This window comes from Amblyomma americanum, chromosome 1 (assembly GCF_052857255.1).
Source record: "Amblyomma americanum isolate KBUSLIRL-KWMA chromosome 1, ASM5285725v1, whole genome shotgun sequence".
NCBI lineage: Eukaryota > Metazoa > Arthropoda > Arachnida > Ixodida > Ixodidae > Amblyomma > Amblyomma americanum.
In genome coordinates, this window is record NC_135497.1 from 453072514 (window position 1) to 453094604 (window position 22091).

The window sequence follows — 22091 nt, forward strand, 5'->3', positions numbered from 1 at the left end:
CTTTTGGTGTAAATAGTTTGTGTATATTACCTCTCCCCCCTATCCCATCTTCCTGTCCCCTCACCTCTTTCATTTCATTTCTCCATTCTGCCTGCTATCCTTTACTTCCGCTGCCCCAGCTCAGGTGCTTCAGTATCGATGGCAGTTTCCGGGGCTAGCAAAAATTTTTTGCTTCCTTTTTATTATTATTTAAATAAAAACCACTACTACTACTTTGGCGTTTGAGGCGGAGACGCTACCACTCCGCCACGACGGCTCAAGGTTTAACCGTGAATAAAGGCGCATGTAGTGAATGCGCGTCTTTCATATATTAACTCTTCGAACTAGATATCGCCGCGCTTACGCTACGCATATCCTGGCTGTCGATAGACAAGTGTCCGTCTCTCGTCAAGTCCTTTTTCGAAGACCCATGTGGAGAGCTCTGGCTCTATTTTCTGCATTGTCAAGCTGCTATGTTTGAAGCTATATACTGTACTCCAAATTTTAGTTAAAGACAGCTGTGAAAGTCTACAGCGCCTTTAGCCAGCTGCAGACCAAAGTGCAAGAAAGATTTGAGCAATCATATTTCTGCCGTCAAGTGTGCGCTCAAGGGCAACAGAGCTCGAAGAACAGCTAGGGACAAGTTCGAAGAGAAGAGGTTGTGAGTACTGTGGTGAAGTTTTATGCGACTTGCGCGTCATACCTCTACCGATGGTGCCAGCAGTTTGATGAAGTCAGAAGCCTTCTATGGGTCTCACTTGGGTCATCCCCATTAGAAAAACTAAAATGGCTTTTGAGTGTTTGAAATAAAAATGTATGATTGAATGGTCACTTCGTACTACCCCCCCCCCCCCCCCCCGTCCAACTTTGGGTTCCATAGAATATGGTCACATTAAACATGGTTAAATTTCTTCTCCACAATGGGAACTAGCTGCCAAGCTCCTGATAAGAGAGAGATAATGCAGCATCTCAGCCTGGTCAGTCCTAGCAATCAAAGAGCACACGTAGTACAATAACCTACTTTTGCAGAATGATAAACCTCAAGGACTGAGCAAAGCTCACCTTCTGCCGATGGTGCTCTTTCCACAGCCCCGTAAAGCATTGTCTTCATTTCCTGCAAGGAAAAAGCCTCAGTCAAATTGGGCAGCCTGCCTCACTCCTAGAAAAGGCCAGGTGTTTGCATACTCTTGAACCAGTCACTAAGCAATGAAATCCCGCAACTTTAACTTGTCAGGCAGCTCCAAAAAAGCGTCTGCAAGCACGGCATACATAAAACAACATCACCAGGGCTACAACACAGTGTGTAGCGAAGCTATTATCACCACTTGTTAGCTCACAGGAAGGTGGAAGTGGCCACAAAGTGAATCTTTTAACAGCTTGGTTCCTAAGTCACACAATGAAGTAACACCACATCACACAGGACATTAAGTGAGTTATTAGATGTTAGTATCATTTGCAAGGAGGGGGGGGTGTCACACAAACTTAAAGCGACATTCTCCTCAATGTGAGCTCGTCCTACTTGCCTCACTGGGCTCGAACCCTGTTCATGTCCTCCACACCACCCTGAGCTTAAGACCACTTCTTTGGGGCTTTACTTAACCCCAATACAAAGGTGCTGGAGAGTTACTAAATATCTTACTAAATTTCTGCTTTGCTAAGAAAACAGCTTTCAAGCCTACAACAGGCATGCTAGGCGCAAATGACGTATTCCGCTGTTTTGCTTATCTGGATGTGCTTCATGCTTTGTCGCACAGCAGCACAAAACACAGGACAGCTGCTAATCCTGTGTATCCCGTATTTTGCGCTCTCTGTCATACTGCCGCATGCTTGTTTCAACCATATTAGATAGAACTGATATCGTTACAATAAATGTTTTTTTTTTCTCATTGAAAAGAAACTCTTCCAAAACCCTTCAGCCATTAAAAAGTAATCTAGCTAAAAAATTTAGAAGTGCATGTATTTGCTTTTCACCTGCTGTCATCATTTCCATCAAAACTTAATAAAACATCCTTCGCTATATAGCACTGCACCACTGAAGACCATTTCACAGCATGAGTGCACATGCTGAAAGAGGCACTAAAGCCACTGGCCTGACAGCGGCATAGTCTGCTGAGCTTTCAATTTAATCGTGTATGTCTAAAAACGTGTTCTCATGACATTAAAAATTTTGTGCCAAGCAAATACAGAAAGGAACGCAAAGAAATACCATGGATGACGCGTAGCATAATTAAATTAGAATATGAAGTGAAATGACACAACAAGAAATGCACAGAGCTTAATCTGCAAATGATTTGCAGGACTGCCCAAGCACGTGTCCTATCATGATTCAAAAGATTATTTTTCCAACACACCACTTAAAACGTTCATAAGAAATCAGCCAAGTAAGTTCCAGAATCACATCAATGGAAAAAGAAAGCAGTGTCACAAGTTTCCGTGAACAACACTATGATATGTGATGAGGAGGCTATTATTTCTAAAGCGCATTTTCCACTCTGAGCATATGCACCACAAACAACAGAGCGTATTGTCCTTCTGAAGTGAATTTCATTTTTTACCCTGGTGTCTGCTGTGTGTTGCAGAACCTCAAAACCTCACATGGTCTTGATAATATTCCAAATGTATTCTAGCATCACTGCGCTGAAACTGTGGCTAAATTCCTTGTGATTTTTTTTTGTATATCATTGCTTACAGGGAAATTGCCAGATGACTGAAGGACTGCCCCAACTGTTCCCAATTACAAAAAAAATAATTTTTTTTCCTGCAGAACTACTGTCCAATCTCAGTGACGTCATCCTGGTGTAAACTATTGGAACATATAATCACGCGCAGCACGAAAAATTTATAGGAAGGATATAAGTACTAAAAAAATTTCAACAGTTTCAGAAATGACTTCTTGATGGTAACACAACTAATTACAGCAACTAACTCATCTGCATCTTCTCCAAGTATTAACGGCAGAATTGATGCAATTTTTTTTTATTTTAGCAAGGTGTGTAAGAGAGTTTACCATGATAAATTAATTCTAACAACTGAAGAAACTGGTATTCTGCATAGTGAATAACTGCATATTTAAATGACAGCTGTCAGGTTGTTGAAGTGGGTGGACAATCTTAAGGTTCTCTTCCAGTTTCATCTGGTGTTGCGCAGGGGCCCTCTGATTTTTCTTTTGTGTATCAATGATACTGTTCAAGTGGTTAGCCCATCCGTGAATATCTGATATTCCCCTGGCAATTGTGTTTTATGCAGGGAAGTTACAAATAATGGTGATCAGAATTACCTGAACAATGCTGTTAACAATACAGTAGAACCCCGCAATCGTAAACTTGGATACAGTATGGTGAAACTGTGGTTCCAGTTTGCCTCCCACAGACTACTGTACATTTTTTTTTTCCGGTTAAGTACAGATTAAAAAGAAACGGCTATAGTAAAGAGCCTCTAGCCATAGCGACGTACCTCCAGCGGAATGATCAGAATACGGCACGCGCGAGGCCGACATTCGGAGGCACATGTATACCAAAGCCGATAAAACGGCGTTTTTTTTGTGATAGCTTCACCACTAAGCTTGGAAGCTGTGAGGAGAAGCCAATTTCTTGACATCCTTGAGGCCGTGAGGCACGCTGAAAAAGTAAAGCTTAGCTATGCCCACAGAAAGAAGGCCACGCTGAGAAAGGAGAGACAGTAAAACTGCAGTAAAGAGTAGGGAAGAGAAGAAAGAGGGCGAACATGGCAGAGCGGAGCACGGGGAAGTGGCGGCAAGGAGAGGGGAGGCAGGCAGCGGACCTAGCGCGGCGCCCTCCGCTGTGTCGCGCGTTTCCCAACTACTGCCTCTGAAACGACGTTGAGGCTGCGGTAAACGGCGCCGTGTTCGCGCAAAACTATGGTCTCCACAGGAAATCAAACTCGTGTTACATTCGTAGCCACATTGTATTTGTGCAAGTGCGGCACTTGCACAAGAAGCAAACAAAATCGATAACGTGATGACATGGAATGTGATAAGTGAAAATAAATAATAATCACATAATGGGACAATAAGAGCAGGACGGAAGGTATCTGTGAGCGTTTCTTTTATAAACCAACACTGTGTTTAGTAAGTAGCCAATTGCCAGAGAGAATCCTCAGAGCCATGCCATCACCAATTGGTATAGTAAAGACCCTGATATAGTAAAGATTTTTGCTAGTCCCAGTCACTTTACTATAGAAAGGTTATACAGTATTCTGAAATGGTGTGGCCAATGGCAATGGGGTATGGTTCTGAATGCTATTAAAAGTGTATTGTCCACATATGATAACAATTATAATTTAAGTCTGTTACCTCTTGATCAAGTATCTATCGGCAAATACTTAGGTGCAACCATCACAAGCAATCCATCATGGAAGTTGCATATTGCCCTTCCAGATTTCACAGATTGTGCTGCTTGAGACATAAATGCCAGAATTCCCCTCCTAACCTTAAGCTACTTCCTTTTTCAAAATCAGATCTAAACTGAAATATGCATGCATAGTTCAGACCCAATATACTGAATCTAATCTAAAAAATTAGGAGGGTGCGCAGAAGAACAGTAAGTTATATCTTTAATAAATAAGTAGACTGACTTCCCACACCATTTTAATGCAAATTAATAAAATTGAATGACATGAAATCCCAAGAAAAAATTTTAGGTTACAATTTCTTTCTCTCCTATCAGATAACAAACTCAGACTGGACCTCTTAAAGTTGCTATCTGTTACACAAACTCGGTATCACCATCCTAGTTCTCCATCCCCTATATTCGCTAAAACAGGCACAAATTTTTGTTTTTCCACAGACAATAACAGAATGGAATTGGGTAATGTTACCACTGCCCCACAGGGTCTAGCCAACTACTGCAATTATAGTGCCTTTTTTTTGCAATGTTTCCTCTTTGTGATTACACTAACTTGTATGCACACCTTGCTTGGGCTTGATGTCTGCAGTATTTTATAAACATAAATAAAATAAAATTACCTGATTTCAATTGTAATACAGAAAAGCAACTAAAATTCGGTTTCCTCAGTTACACCAAAACACATGCATTACGGCCAATACTTTAGGCTGTTGCCTCTTCAAGTATAAGAAACAATGTTTTTTCAGAAATCGCAAACAAGCAGAAATGCATGCCCCCCTCTCCAAACATGCACACATTCAGGATGTCGACTTTGTGTCAGCCGTGAACCAAAGCAAGACTAACACTAACACTGCCCATGTGAATTCAACTACAAAAATGGTAATTTATGAAAATGCAGTCTACAACCTGTGAAAGCAAGGGTGCTGGTATTCATGCAGATGCTCAGCAGTGCAAATTTTGAACTGATGCCCTGAACTGAGGCTTCAAATGCGTACGAAAAGCAGGTCACAGAATCTAAGTAACTAGCATGAAAGCCCCAGAACAGAGAAAAGAGAGAGGATGACAATTTAATTTGCATGAAACAGAAAGAGCAGTGGTAAGGCACACGGGTGCCCTTTCTCACTACTGAAAGCTGGGAAAATGCACACAGAAAACAGGCAAGCAGGCGCTCGTAACACGTGCCAAGATTTTTCCAGGTCCTTCAATGGCCAACTGATAAACGACACGCAATGTGCGTCGAGAGCTGCTCTTTTCCTTGGCACCGATAATGCACATCTCCGGAGGCATCCGATAAGCGCCTCCGACGTGCAAGAGCATCCCCCTTTATTCACTGACACCCTAGAGTGCAACAAGCATTGCAGGCCGTGGACTTTTTTTGAAAATAAGTTCAGCAATTGCCTCCATTCACCAGTAGGCTGCAAAAATGACCAAGGTTGTAGCTTTTACACTTAACTATATTCAGAAACATTTTAAGGCATTTTCTAGCAATTCACCACCTCCGATGGTACAAACAGCCACCCTGACTTGACTTTTGCAGACGAAGAAAGATAAAAAGGATATACATCCCAACTTAAGAAAAATTTGGAAGTGCCTATGCTCACAAGAGCAAAACAATATATAACGCTGAAGTGGCACTGAAGCAGGTCTTATGTTCATGCATAAGTTGAAATGTGCCTTTGATTAATGCAGTGCTTGACAGTAAAAAAATTACAATCCAGTAACATATCACAGAGAAGTTTTACAATCGCAATGCAATGAAGATGCCATGAAGCACCTGCCTAATGGAATGCTGACCTTCATCAAGGGTCCATGCAGAAAAGAAACAAGCATTCCTGTTAGCATTTCTTAAAATTCTATATATGCCCCTTTGTGTCTGAGTCATTCCTTTTGTTAAGGCTTTGACAATAGCAATGGAAAAATTCCTTCCTCCCTTAACCTTTGTACGCTGACCTTTATCACGTTAGGTCTCGCAGCAATGCAGCCGCCTGCGTTTAAAAGAATTTGAAATGCCTGGTTGTGTTTCTCACAAGACCACAGCTGGAAAAAAAGGCACAGGCTCCATTAAATTCCAAACGGTCCCTTTCCCACATCTGCTGCCAGCAAAAAACAGGATGCTGACAGAAACAAGATTCCTGTACCCTCAAATTCAGGTGGATATCATTGTCAGAAGAAATGCAAGAACACTGAACAGTTGAATTCTGCTGAAAGGTTTGCTTTTAACAATACAAATTACAGTCTATTCAATTTATTCATTGCATTCAATGCTTCTATTACAGTGACCACCACTAGCTGCTATCCAAGTACAGTAGATGTGTGTTATCTGCATCGCGAGCGTATTAACTCTCGCGATTAACTCACGAACTACAAAAACCAACCAAACCTTTGTATAATTAAGCTAGCATAGGAACAACATTTCTTTAGTTGCTGCAACCCATGAGCCTCATTTCATGAGCGAAAAGCCTCACACTGCTGAAAAAACTTGGAATGATAAGAAAACATTTAGTTTATGGCTACAAGACTATTTATTTCCTTCAGATACTCAAGTACTCGAGATAAAAGTCTGAAATGAACAAGACTTCCACGTGCCATATATGCCAAGCAAAGCTGTTGATATAACATGAAAATATTACAATGGTCTAAAGACAAATATGATACTGTTGCCCTTATAGACTTTGGTAATAAAAAAATTTAATAAATTATACACCTGCATACATAAAAAAATATCTTGCAAGTAATTAAGTTTGTCACAAACACTGCTATCCTTGGCTTAGGAATGTGCAGTTGTGCATCTTTAATAGGAGCCCAGTTAATACGGACAACTCGAACTATGGAAAACTTTCTGGGGACCAAACTTTTTAAATGTATTAATGCCTCATCAATATTGAAATTTGCTGTCCAGACAATGGACAGGATGGGAATGAACTGAGTCGATTGGAGCCCATGTATTTTTGTCGCATTAATATGCACAGTGTTGACAACCAAACCGTGCCTATTCCAACCGGATGTTTCTGCTCTGAACAGAAGAATGGGACCTTTTCTTTGAGGACCCAAGGCCACACACTGAATTCTGGTTGCAGCAACCACATTTTGATGGAGGCAAAATACAGAAATGCCTGTGTGCTGTGTAATATCAGTACATGTTAAAGAACCCTTGGCAGTTTAAACTAATCTGGAGCCCTCTACTACAGCGTCCTTCATAGCCCATGTATAGCTTTGGGACGCTAAACACTATAATTTGCAGCTTTTTGACTGCTTTAATTTGCTCGTTTCCCACTGGTTTAAGAAAAGATCTCTGCAATGCGGATTAAACCTATTTAAGGGGCCGGTCTTTAGCACCCAGAGGAGAACACAGTGAGACTTCACTCAGGTAAACTTGACTGGCAAGATGCATTTGTGGCAAGTAGAGCTGATGAAATACTACCCTGATCTAGTTGTCTCTTTTTATCCATAACACAGCGCACATTGTGCTCGAAGACCCAGTCTATTCCTGCAACATCCCACTGAACCATCAGAGAACTCCACTAATACCAACAACCATCTGCCATTTAAAAAAACCTCACAGGACAGTTACAACTTTGTAACGCGAGATTCAGTGATAGCTGTTTAGGCATTTTGGTTTTGGGGATATTTTGAGGTGGAAAAGATACAGTGACCTCATACCACTCTAGCTCAGTGGTCACGTGATGCACCCCTGCACTGGCAGGCGGCTGTTCCAAACAGAGCCACCTGTAGGTTTATGCGACCCAGGTTGGCCGCGATATAAGGTGAGTGCGTTAATGATCGGTGGGTGTATTAGTGACATCCACCCGGTGGGTGAATGTCATTAACGCACCCACCGGTTATGCTGAAGGCGGTCGTGCAAGCCAGGGACAGGTGCCTAACAGCTATCGCTGTAAAAAGACTGATAAATTAGTTCTGTTTTGCGGTTTCATGCTTTATATAGTGCAGTGTGCCTGGTTTTTACACTTGCCTACCGCATGGGTGGCTGTGAATTAAACGTTTTTTGCCTCTTCTGGTCCACTGAAAGCCGCATTCACCCACTCTCAGGCGTTGCCAGCCGACTGGGTACAGATGTGTAATAGCGGTCCGCTGGATGAGAACAATTGTAGCAGGAGAGATGTCATCATGCCATATTGCCTGCACCACTGAATGCGCTGCACTGCACTGCATTTTTAAACATAACAGCAGCCAGGATAATGCGCTTGGAGTTCTGAAACTGTAAATTTCCAGTTCACTGCACATGGCTATGCACATATGCTGACCTAATCACAATAAATATTTGTTCTGAATCTTTTTTCTTCTTTATCACTTGTTATTACGGACAACTCCCTTTATGCACCATTTTGCCCGGGAACCACAGCCTCTATATTAATGAGGCACGACTGTATATACTGAATCCCCCATGTTCCCTTACCTTGAAAATATGTAACTTTTCATTCAGTCTATCCCAAGCCACTTAAGAAGTACTAAACTAGGTGCTTAGAGAATAAACTCATAAAATTAGGAAACACAGCACAAAAGACACAAACTCAGCCAAGAAACAGCAGGCAGCAAATCTACTGTCGCATCTTGCTTAAATCTAAGCCTTCCATGCTGTGCGTTGCTTAAAAATATCAGAGTAGCAACTACTAGTCCAGTGATCTCTACTTTTGCAATGCAAACTTCACAAAGCTTCAGGAATGCTTAAATGGTGTCAATGAATACTGCCAGCTATGTAAACATTTCTGAAATACTCTAACAGCAATAAACAAACGTAATAAATATGTAGTAAAGAACAATAAACAATTAAATCATTTAATTATTGATCCATATCAGGTACACAATGTCCACCTTGCTGTACAATCCAGCTCAACAGACCACACCGACATTTCTCTTACAGATTTTGAAATAATAATCTGTAAGGTTAACAAAAAAATCCTCTATGCATCCCCTGTGCTCTTGATAACACTCAAATGCAAGTTAACACACTGCAGTCAATGAATTATGTATTGTTAGGGGTTCGACTTTTTGGTTTCTATTTTTTGAAAATTTTTTTCTGTGCTTATTTCAGAACCCAAGTTTTGATTTTCTTTGGCAAGTAACATTTTCTATGAGATTAATTACCGTTTTTTTTTGCCAATATAATATGCCAATATGCAGCCAAAAGTGACTTATTGTTTGTCTTGGCCTTTTTATGAGCACGAGAAATTGATTTGCAAGCAATTAATGCATAAATTGTTGCACTTAAAGCTGTGCTTGTAGAATCAAATGCTACCACTGCCAAAAAAAAAAAAAAAAACTAATGGTATTCAATTATGGAATTTTATGACAAAATTGTAAGTAGAAAAACTAGATTCTAATGCTGCCGCTCTGGGCTGTAGCACTGCGTTGAGCAAGAGGGAGCGTCTGTGTGCTGACAGCCGCGGTTGAATTTCCACTGAACCGTCATGGTAGCTAGAACATGACACTTTTTCATGATGTCTGTGCATAGTTGTTGCGTCAACGTCCTAGCAAGAAGTGGAGAAATGCACTTAACCAACTGCTCTAAGTGGGTGATAACAGTGATCAATCAGAACTATCCTAGCAGCAGCAGGCAGCATTTGGTGAAGAGTTGGAGGTTCCCAGTTTGTAGAGGCGTGTAATGTAGTGGAAAAGTACCTGAAAACACGTAACTGCACTACTTAAGTATTTAAACATAACCCTGTCTTTCATATTTTGTTAACTGTCTCCTTTTACTAAGCGTAATTCCTACTGAATAGCCAGCTAGCTGTGGTGTACACGTCAAGGACACTGACCTTTCTCGGTTAAAACTGATTTTCAAGAAATGAGTTCAGCATACTTGTATCAGTTATTTTCGGTTTAAACCAAAAATGCAAATGCCTAATTATAATGGAGCTTAGTTCTTGCTTTCCCCAAACCTAACTTATACAAGATACTTATGTGATGAAATCAATTTTTTTTAATGCTTTTTGCCTCACCGCGTAAGCTATATGAATGAAGACAGGTTTGCTGATCAAATGAAGCTCAGAAGAGACTGACAATGCAGTCCCTCCAACTCCAAGCTAGACAAGCCCACACATAATGCACAGTTTAGATACTTGAGGATGCATTAGAGGCCGTATACACTATTTCTTGATTATATGCACCCCAGAGGTACATGCAGACACCTGAACCTTTTCTTCATAAGCAGACAATAAAAAAATTACCCAGACCTGCACACACTTCACGAATGCAGGATGGAAGTTTTTTTTCATGATGTTCCATTCCAGACACCAAAAAAAAAAAAGGGCAATGTCAAATTAGTGATTATTTATTTAGACAGAAAGTAAACTGATTCTGAAAGAACACATCAACATTAGAAGGTGACAAATGCATCACAGCATATGTGAAATTTCACACTCTAAACCATGTTTTAAATTCAACCTTTTCAATTGGGAACTTGGGGATATCATAAGCATTGACTCTTATTAGATATTTCGGATTTACTTGGATTGCACAAAATGTCCGACTTAACACCTAAAACCATAATTCAGGAGCAGATGAGACATCTTGCCATGGCTTCCCTTGGCACAGTCAAAAATAGTCATAACCACCTCTTGTGTGTCGAGTGCGGCAGCTATAGAGGATAGAAAGGTGACAGGAAAAGTGCATGCAGCAAAACAGGCAAGGGTGCCCTTATTTTGCGATTCCACGAAACTGGCGCCGCACTGAACAACTCAACTCAGACCTCAGCACACGGTCAAAACTCAGCCGATGCATACAAAGAAAGCCCGAAGGGGGCCAAAACGCTAAGGTATTTGGCCCCGTTTAAATTGCCATCATCGGCTCTCTGTCACTCCAATGCCGTCGAATGCTTCCTTCTAGTCGTCGGCACGAGGGTCTTCTTCAACAGACCCGAAGCATCCTACGATGAGAACAATTCTTTAGCAAAGTGCCCGCGCCGACCAGCACTAAACCTGGAGTTGTCAGCTAAAAAGGAAACGCGGGCAGGCCAGCAACTCAGAACGCCTCGGATGGAACCGCAACAGCGATTAAGTGCCGACGCGTTCCCAAGCCAGCGCACGTACACAGTGTGGCGAAACTCCGTTGTTGCGCGAACGGCAGCCATCAATCAACGCAGTGCGTCGGTCGACGATCGCATCTCGACGACGCAGAGGGCGGTTAACCCCGGAGATGAGCTCGCCAGGTCCGGAGAAAGACCAACCGCAATACCACACTCGCGCGAAGCGCCAAGAAAACACGTGCCAGAAATTGGCCCCACAGTGATCACAAGACGCAGCCGTGTATTCGGAACGTATACAACGAACCACTCAGTCCTGACGCTCCGCAAAACGCGGCCGCGCGAAATGTTGAGCGGGCAAAGGCACAGCGAAGGCGCGCATGCACCTTCTCTAAAGGTTGTGGCACCGAACGAACGTGCTACCACGAGCTGCAAACATGGTTAGATTCGAGCGGCGCCAGCCTCTACTCCGATGCGAATTTTGAACGTCCCGGGCGACGAATGCGCCAGCAACAACGGCTCCGGAGGCACGCGCCTCAAACAGGAAAGCGCTACTTTTGCCACCGCCTTGAAAGCTCCACTCACCTCGTAGGATATGTACTGTTTGCGCCACTCGGGCGTGATGTGTGCGGCCAAATGTTCGGTGAACTTCATGTTGCTTCCTGAGCCAGGCTGAGTGCCGCGACGGTTGGGCCACTAGGGGAGACTTGCACTGCAGCGTGACCGCCGCACCCTCACGGAACGCAGTGCGCGGACGCGCGACACACAGCGCGCGCTGCCCAGCCGCTAGAAACGGCTGCATGAACGGCTGCCATCTTGGTGCTTCAGCTGTTTTTAGCCCCGCACAGAATGAGCAACACTTCCGCTGTTAAAGTTTAAGGACAAAATGTTTGCTGCCACAATCTGCGCTCTATTTTTATACAAATAGTTCACTGGGTTTATGTTTTGTTTAAGTTATTTCGACAACAACAACAATATCTAAAATATAAAAGAGTGCAGAGCGCGAAATTTGTTTACTAGCATGTTCGCAAGGCATGAACTTGTGACGGGAAAATGGAAACCCAGCTGTTATTACCATGCTGAGAACAGATGGAGCGCTACACGCGTAAACTAAACTACAACATAGCTGTTTAACTTAACACTACGAAACTAGCAGCCTGTGTTTCAAAATACAAGTTGAATGAATGAATGAATGAATGAATGAATGAATTAATGAATGAATGAATGAAATTTATTCCCGTCATCATGGGGCCTCACGTTCGGGGCGCAGCGATTACGAGGGGGTGCTTCCCGGCCGGCTCTCAACACCGGAGACCGCGGAGAGAGTCTTGTAGTAAGCCGTCTCCGCCTGACGGATGAGGAGTCTTTGCTGATCCGGGTCGTGGCTCCGGATCAGCTCTTCCCAGGTGGCAAGGTCTGGGATGCATTCGAATTAGCCCCAGGAGAATCCTGACACTGCCAAATTAAGTGATTTTGCGAAGTCATTCAGTGGCAGCTACTGCAGAGCTCAGGCTCCCCAGTGTCTTCATCGTGTAATATAGAGTACGGAAAGAATCTGTGGACCTGAAGCTTTCTCCAGGCCCTGCACTCCCTTGGAGTAAGTGACCTATCCGGAAGTGAGAGTGTTCTCCTATCCAGTCTAGTCGGTCATTTCTTTATACGTTATGAGAGTCTTTATTCCCACTCAGGGACACATCCAGAGCAGCTCGGATGTATAATTCTCGAGCAAAGCTGTGAGCAGCCTCATTCCCCGGAATGCCCTCATGAGCAGGAACCCATATAAGGGCGACCTCTCTGCTTGAGGGGTATCTTCTTAGTAATTTGGCGGCTTGACTGGAGACCACCCCCTTACAAAAGTTGTGAACAGCTGCCTTACTGTCAGACAAGATTATCTTGGCTTTGGTACTGACGCACGCTAGGGTAATAGCAGCCTCCTCTGCCACTAACGCATTCCTAGTGTTAATCGATGCTACAGTCACTTTCTCCACATTCCAATCAACGGCGGCAATGACGGAGGGGCCATCGGACCCACAGGCTGCGTCGCAAAATGCTATGTTACCCGGCGGGTCCCGGGCAAGATTGTTCATTATTGTTCGAGCTCTATGTCTTCTCCTTTCTTTATCATGCTCCGGGTGCATGTTCTTGGGCATATTGGCAATTTTGAGATGCTTCCGTATGCCTAAGGAGATTAGCTCTGCAGTATACGGGGGTTTCCTCTCGCACTCCCCTAGGTCATTGAGGATCTGCCTGCCTGATATTGAGGAGCTAAGCCTCCAAATTTGCGCTTCTCTTCCTGCCCTGGTGATCTCCGCACAGGTATTGTGGACTCCCATACTAAGCAGTTTCTCCGTTGAGGAGTTAGGTGGGATGCCGAGGACTCTTTTGTATGCATTTCGTATTAACTTGTCTATTTTCTCCTCCTCTTTCTGACTAAGATTCAGAAATGGAGTCGCGTATGAAATCCTACTCACTGTGAATGCTTGTACTAATCTCAGTAGACAGTGCTCTCGCAGGCCTTTGTTTCTGAGGGAGATCCGCCAAAGGATACTTATAACTTGGGCGACATAGGTGCTAAGCTTCTTGATAGTGGTTGCGTTACGTCCGTTCGTCTGGAGAAAGTATCCTAGGACTCTTATAGTGTCAACCCTAGGTACTAACCTACCCCCAACGACAACCTCTATCGGGCCGTATAGGTGAGGGAAGCGAGTCTCTTTCCTCATCTGGTATTTGGTATTAAGCGAGATCTCGGATTTTTGAGGGGAGCAGGAAAGCCCTCTCTCCAGAGCATAATTTTCAACTACCTCTGCCTGCAGGCGGTATGGGATCTCGGCGTTCGTTCCCCCTGCTGTCCAAATGGTTATATCATCGGCATAAATGCTGTGCTTTAGCCCCTCAATTTTATTTAGCCTGTGGGACAGTTCTCTCATGGCAAAATTTAAAAGCATTGGAGAGAGGACTGAACCTTGAGGGGTCCCCTTATTGCCGAGCCCAATCTGCTTTGAGGAGAGCCCTACAAAGCTTATAGTGATCTTTCGATTGCTTAAGAATCTTTTGACAGTTAAAGCACTTGATGCCTACTCCGGCCTCACTGAGGCCTTCAAGGACCGCTCTATGCTCCACATTATCGAAGGCTTTTGTAAGATCCAGCCCCAAGATTGCCCTGCCCCCTTTAGTTCCGTCGGGATCATCAAGTATATCACATTTAAGCCTTAATATAACGTCCTGTGCGCTAAGACGCGGTCTATAACCTACCATTTCAACAGGCCAGAGTCCCTCGCTCCCCATGTAGCGCGAGACTCTTGTCTGCACCACCTTTTCCATGAGCTTACCCAAGCAAGACGTCAGAGAGATGGGTCGCATGTTGCCTAGATCAAGACTTTTGCCTGGCTTAGGGATAAGTACTAATTTAGAGACTTTCCATACAAGTTTCAGTGGGTGCATCGCGCAGATTTCCTAAAGCATCAAACACGGCGCGCAAGGTCTATGTTTTAGCCGCAATGCGTGAGATGGCAGCACAAGTCCACTACGCTTGGCATCCGTGATGCTTGGGAAGCGCTGGTAATGCGACTTGTGGTTGTGCTGGGAAGATGGAAACGAAATGAACCTCGATGCTTATCTACGTTGCGATTGCGACGGCGAGAGCAATTTATCTCCGCTTGTCCGCTGTCGGCTCTCGTATCCCATATTCTCGTGTTTACTGATCTAGGCCCACCTCGATCGCAGGCCGATATCCCAAAATCGGTCGGGAAATTTGGTCTGGAAATCGTCTCAACTCCGCGCGACCGGCGCACGCTCCCTCCCTGCGGTTGGCCGTCGGCCATGGTTGCATGCGGACTCTTGAAGGCGTTTCGAAGTTTTTGGAGGCGTCTTACGACCGTGCGATCACCCTATGTTGATGAAGTTCACCCGAGTCGCGAAGCATGGGCTGCGTGCACGAGGTGTCGCGGGTGAGCAAGTGTGCCAAACCAACACAGCGAAGGTAAGGCGATGCACGGGTGAAAAAGAAATAAAATGTGTTGCGAGGAAAGGAAAAGCTGCGCGGCAGGCATCTATAGAACGGGACCTTAAATGGCCTTAAAGGGGCTCTAAACACCTTCCGAGGAGTGCACATCAATTCGCTCAATTGTGTTGTCATGAAAACCTGAGCCAAATAATACACTTCTACACGCAGCAGAGGACCCACAATTACGCGCGAAAGTTGGCGAGCCCTTCCCGGCGACTTTTCAATGCTCGCACCCTCATCCGTCGCTCGCACTTGCGTGTAGACAAGCGTCAGGCCGTGACGTCAAAGAGGTGCGGCGGCGCTGGCGTCAGCAGTGACTTTCGTTGTGTAGACAAAAAGCGGGACCTTCCGCATTGGGTGCGCCACTCTTGCTGGTTTTTGGGCTTAATTCAAGGCGTGCCGACAAATTGTGGTGCGGTTGGTTGAGCCGCAATGCAGAAGAAAGGAAGCGGCATAAGTTTCCACGAGTTTATTGCAGTCAGACAGGCGCGAAAGCGACGGGCAGGGGCCGACGAGCAATACAAGTTCGGCGACGGATCGGCTTCGCGGCTAATTATTACCGCCGAGCTCGTGGGTGATTACGCAGAGCTCGTTTCGCCCCTTGGGTTATTACATTGCCTTTCTGCATTCAAATATAATAAATTGGTTCGTGCCTCTGTCTTCGCATCGTTGGTGCTCGGTCGCGTGAACAGTGCAAAAATCAAGTAACCCCTGCAACTTATTCTCATTCTGTCGTGCTCTCAGCATAAGTTTAGGCGCGATATTCCGTGTGCTTGGGATCTTGAGTTGAACGCAGGGGGCCATTTTCAGACGCTTATCACCCGGTCAACGTCCCGAGCATCACTTCGCGCCAACGAAAGAGACAAACAGATGCCGCCAGTCGCCTTGAGCGTTCACACCGTGCCGCGCTTGACAAAGCACCGGAATCGGGTAGTAGCAAGCACGGCGGTTTTTTCTGTTTTCATTTTTGCGAATTTCAACAAGTGGGTCGTTTCAACACCGGTCCGACGCTAGGTTCTCGACAAAGTCGAGCAGTGTTATTTCCCGAATTATTTTAATTTTCCCAATTTAGATCGATCAGGACCTGGCGAACACAGTAAATTCCACGCCAAAAGCCACTCCGATCGAGCAGAATGCGCACACATGAATAAATTCTAAAATAAGAAGCAAAATTTTACAGCTTAGCGGGGTGAGCGTAAATTTCGTTTGGAGCTCGAGGAAAACGTGTATGCATGCGCTCGTGGAGCTTTCGGATCGAATTTGCCTTATTCAAAGCAGCTATAGTGTTCATTAATTTCCAAGGTCTCCGGAGTGAAGCGGCTCGGTGAAAATAGGAAGCACATTACAAGGTTCGTCGTGTGAGAAAGCTGATTCGCGTCGTGCATCACGTCGTCCTATCTTGCACTAGCAATCGGATATGCTTTATCGGCCCATAAGCTGAGAACTGTGGACGATTAGTTCCTCACCTGATGCAATATTACGGAGACGAGGCCTCGTCAGGCGTGCATTAAACGCCTTTTGCCTCGTCGAACTTGACAGTGCTTTATACCCATCTGTGATATTCGGTCCTGTACTGTACGCCCAGTTCTGTCAAAATAAAATGATCAAACAAACAAAACCATACCTCTCGCTTTCACGCGTCGTAGCGCTGCGCTGCGCCAAGGGGCGGAGAAGCACCCGATGCAGCGCTCCGCCTGCTAAGTGCAGAACTACTCTTCGAGCATCAACAAAAATGTCTCTAACCAAAAGCGGCGCGCACGCTTTGAAATATTCGCATACACCAGTTGGTTTCGAAGGCAGTTAGCGTCGCTTGGCACAGTGTAGGCGTGCTGCGTTTTGCCTACACCCCGCGTCTCTGCCGACCGCAGCGTCACCTTTCTTTACAAACATGACGCTTGTCTATACAAGTAGACAGGTGGCTATTGGTTAGATTATTTCAGACGTCAGACAGCTACCATGGCCGCGGCCAGTAAGCCGCTACAAACTCCTTCTAGAACGCTGTAAAGCCGCGTAGCTCCGGCGGGTCAGGAGGTTCCGCTGCCGGAGGTAGGGCCGGCGAAGAAGCGCCGACCTTCCAGCGTGCAAAAAGTGACGAGAGGAAAAGGCGCGAAGACTCTGAAATTCAAATTTTGACTACAGATAACTCAGCTTGTACAAAGCGCATTAAAAAAATTCTTGCTGGACAATATTCGTGAAGCGGCGTGCTTTAACATCACAGGCATACCGCAGCTTTATTAGAGCCTCTTTCAGAGACGGGGGGGGGGGGGGGAGGGGGGGGGCGTGCCCCCGAAATTAAGCTCACCTCTCCACACTCCCTCCCTCGGCACTTGAAAATACCTTGGGCCCCTCCAAAGAGAACTTCCTGGCTACGTGCCTGCTTCGTAGTTGAGTTGAGTTGAGTTGAGGTGTTGAATGCTACACGTGGGGTTAGCCTTGCTTTATCTGCCGGCAATTGCTCCACCGCAGCGTCCCTTCTATATTAACAATGCCGTATCTACCCCGCTATGCGCACATTCTCTTATAATAGCACACATAATAGTAGGCCACCCCGATAACAGCACTGTTACCTGGACATCACGCCCGAAAGGAAGCCTGTGCTATGCAAGGACTAAAGGGATGTAGTTGATATATGTTCGCACCGTTGCGGCTTCGGCCGATCAAGAGGTGACACACCGAATCCTCCATACTGGCCCCGAAGCGGTGAATGAAAGCGAAAAGACAGAGTTTTAGTGGACGCCAGCAGGAGTGAGGCCAGTGCCAGCTGCGGCCACCCGATCCCCGCCAACTTCTCCACTCACCCAACTTTTTGATGCCCCCATTTACGCTTGCTTTCTCCTGGGATCCTGTCTACCAATAAATCGTGTGTCTTACATTGCAGGTACGAGCCACGACGTTGTAATGCGTACTCAAAAAAAAAAAAAGAAGTAAGGCTCCACCCGCGCATTTGAACTAGAAATTAATATTTGAAGTTATCGGCTCTAAGCCCCTCCCCCCGACAACGACGGCCATGTTGAAGCAGCCTCAGTGACGTCATAAACCGACATCGCCGTCGTCTGCTGCATGCAGAACTGCCGCGTGCTCTGTCGGGGCGGAGCTGAGCGCGCCTACTCGAGTCCGGCCGTGGAGCATTGTGGTGAAGTCGCCGAGGGTGCCTGAATGTGCGCTGAAGTCGCCGAGATCGGGCAGAAGATAGCCAGAAAAGGGAAAGACAGGCCTCTGTTGCCTTTGTCCCCCTGTCGTGATTTCCCCCTCAGCCACCGCGGTGGCTCAGTGATTATGGTGCTCGGCTTCTGACCCGATGTACGCAAGTTCGATCCCGGCCGGGGCAGTCGCATTTAGTCAGAAGGGAAATGTTTGGATCGTGTGCTGTGCGATGTCCGTGCACGTTAAAGAACCCCAGGTGGTCGAAATGATCTGGAGTCCTCCACTACGGTGTCCGTCATAGCCTGAGTCGCTATGGGACGTTAGCCCCCAAAAAAACCACAGTTCTCCCCTTCACCCCTCTGCAGCCCTAGCCCGAATAACCCACTCCCTTACGCTTACTTACGCGCAGTTCACACTTCAGTCGTTCAGTCGCGGGTAAGCACGTGACCGTCGGTTCATGTCCTTCCTCCATGGTTTATGACGTTATTTATCGCGAGCGCGCCAGTGTTGCCTAACAGCCACACGGTTCAGGATAAGTTTTAAAAATTAAATTACTAATCCCTCGCTGCACCAAATGAGATGCATAGCTGTTCCAAGAGATGCATAGCGAACAAAATGCAATAAACAGTTACAGTCTCTAAAATGGTGTCCTGACCCCTTTAACGACCATTTGTTATCTTTCCTTCGAATTACATGCCGTGTCTAAGTCCATTGCTTCCTTTTGATTTTTACTAGAATATCATTAACCCCCGTTTGTTCCCTGGCCCACTCTGACCTCTATATTCCTGTCTTATCAACTTACACTAACCATCTTCCTTTCCATAGCTGGCTGCGCTGTCCTCAATTTAAACTGAACCTTTTTCGTTGCCCTCCACATTTACGCACCATATGCGAGTTCCAGTAAGATGCAGTGGTTATATACTTTTCTCTTGAGGGATTTCGGTAAATTCCCATTCATGTTTTGAGACACCTTGCCAAATGCGCTCCTCCCCATTCTTAATCTTCTAGTTATTTCACCCGTGTGAACGGGATGTGCGGTCACTACCTGCCCAAAGTAGACGTATTACCTTACCGCTGCCAGCACCTCGCTACCAACTGTAAACTGCTGTTTCCTTGCTAAACTGTTGAACGTTACTTTGGTTTTCTACATATTGATATTAGACCGATCGATCTGCTCTGCCTTTCTAAGACATCGATCATGCTTTGAAAGTCATCTCCTGAGGACCTCAGCAAGGCAATGCCATCAGCGAATCGCCGATTATTTGGGTATTCTCCATTAACTCTGATCCCCAACTGTTCCCAAACCGGGGCCCTAAATACCTACTGTAAACAGGCGGTGAATAGCATTGGCGAGATCGTATCTCTCTGCCTAACACCATTTCTTATTGGAACTTTACAGCTGGCGTTATGGAGCACTATGGTGGCTGTGCAACCGTTACAGATCTCTTACAGTTTTTAATGCGAAAGCAATATTGGCCTCGAACTCGCATTCCCACCGTGGTCGCACCGCACCACGTGACCAACCGCGTGACCTACGTGACAACTAGCCAGACAACCAGACTAATTTGCAATCAAGATTAACCAAGGCTAACCTAGCTATGCTACGTATATGCTACGTGCCGGTACGTACATGCTACGTGCCGGTACGTGCTTTCGCTACGTATATCCTGGCATAGCCCAGCTAAGCTACTGTTTTTTTGTAGCGATAGCTACAGTACGGTAGCATTTCGAGCCTTCAGCGTGGCGGCGCCGCCACGCTGTCACGTGGTTGGTCACGTGGTGCGGAGCAGATGCCGGCGGCGCGGCGCCGTGGCTGCTCACGTGGTTCGTCACCTTGTTGGTCACGTGACCAGCCACGTGGTGCGGAGCAGCTGCTGCGGCCAGCGGCGCGGCGCGTCGGCGAAACCGAGCTGCCACAGCTGCGTGCATGCGCCATATCAAGTGGTACGAAGATGAAGAAGGAACGCCCAGCGAAGCGGAGCGGTGAAAGACTGACTTTGCAATTCAACCGAGCAAGTTCCACTCGGCGTGCTGTAGCTATCGCGTCACTTTAGGTTTAACCAGCGCTAAACCACCGCCTATTTGCTATGAGTTTAGTGTGCGGTACCTTATCAAAAGCTTTGGCGAAGTCAAGAAAAACAGCGTCCATTTGTTTTCACATAATGCTCATCTATACCCTCATTCCGCAATGCCTGCATGACTGCTGAGGTTTTGACTGAGTCAAATGCTTTCTAGTAATCTATGGAGGCTATATGTAGGGGTTGATTATACTCTGCGCATTTCGCTATCACCTGATTGAGAGTGTGAATATCGTGTATTGTAGAGTAGCTAGCCTTTACGAAGCCTGCCTGATCATTTGGACGACTGAAGTCTGAGGAATCTTCTCGAAACCTGAGCAAGCTTCGGCTCTTAGCGTTGTATTTACAGGTGAATAAAATGAATAATTTGCAATCATATCACTTGGTGGCTGCTTGCCAACTCAACTGCAGCACGTGGTTAGCAATTTAAATGCTGACAGCTAGCAGAATTAATAGTGCATTGATATTTTGTGCGCAGTTAACACCTTGCATACAACGTGCAAACTCAACAAATGTACACGGCGTCAACAATTTGGTTGCATACGGCAAGGTTGACATTTTGCATGCAGTCAAGAACTATGATACAAGTTGTAAAATCAACAACTGTAGTACTCCCAGTCAACAACTTCGACGCTTACAGCAGGATTAGTGCTGTGTTGACATTCTGTGCGAAGTCAACAACTTATACACAACTCATCAGTCAGCAATATTAGTACACCCAGTAAACAATTTGGTGTGCCACTATTCGATAGGTGTGCACAAGATGTCAACAACAGAAGTGTGGAAATCTTGTGGAATATGTATTGATTGACTTCACGTAAGTAAACAACATAGACACTTACTTTACGCAGTCATTTTTGTAAGGGTATACGTGTCCTGACTCAATTAGCGATTACATTAGTAAATACCTTGTAGGGAACAAACAGTAAGCAGATCGGACTAATTTTTCAAGTCCGGGGACGTCTCCTTTGGATTAAGATGTTGTTAGCGTTCTTTCAAGCTTCAGGTACGCTTGAGTTCATAAGGGATAGCGTATGCAAGGTGGCTAGTTTTGCTAGCGCAATATCCCAACCATCCTTCAACAGATCTGCTGTTGCCTGATTCTCACCAGCTGCTTTCCCCATTTGCATTGCTCCTAAGGCTTTCTTTACTTACTCTTTCATTACTGACCAGAGTCCCATCGCTGTGCACGACTCCCTCTCTTATTACCGTCCTGATTACACTGGTTACTGCACAGATTTGAACAGAACTCTTCGGCTACTTTTACCTACTTGTCCATTTTGCTAATGACATTGCCCTCCTTGTCTCTTAACCCATACAACTGGTTTTTGCCTGTGCGTAGTTACCTCTCCACCGCTTTTAGTCTACCTCCGTTCCCTGGAGCATGCTCGATTCTGTCGATATTACACTTCCTTATGCCGGTTATCTTGCGCTTGCTGATTACTTTTGAAAGCTCTGCCAATTCTACTCTCGCCGCGAAGGTTAGAGGCTTTAATGCTGCGACGTTTCGTAATAAGATATTTCGTCTGCTGAGTGAGCTTGCC

At 45.4% G+C, this 22091-nt stretch overlaps 1 protein-coding gene across 1 annotated transcript in view; it reads right to left on the minus strand.

The window, feature by feature from the left end:
- Window positions 1-12158, minus strand: part of LOC144116004 (solute carrier family 53 member 1) — a 130728-nt gene extending 118570 nt beyond the window's left edge. The window contains exons 1-2 of the mRNA XM_077650660.1: window positions 11908-12158; window positions 1042-1093 (exon numbers count right to left, since the gene is read on the minus strand). Of these exons, the coding sequence (XP_077506786.1) occupies window positions 1042-1093; window positions 11908-11976 (121 nt within the window). The 5' untranslated portion in view covers window positions 11977-12158. The remainder of the gene's footprint in view (window positions 1-1041; window positions 1094-11907) is intronic.
- Window positions 12159-22091: the final 9933 nt, after the last annotated feature.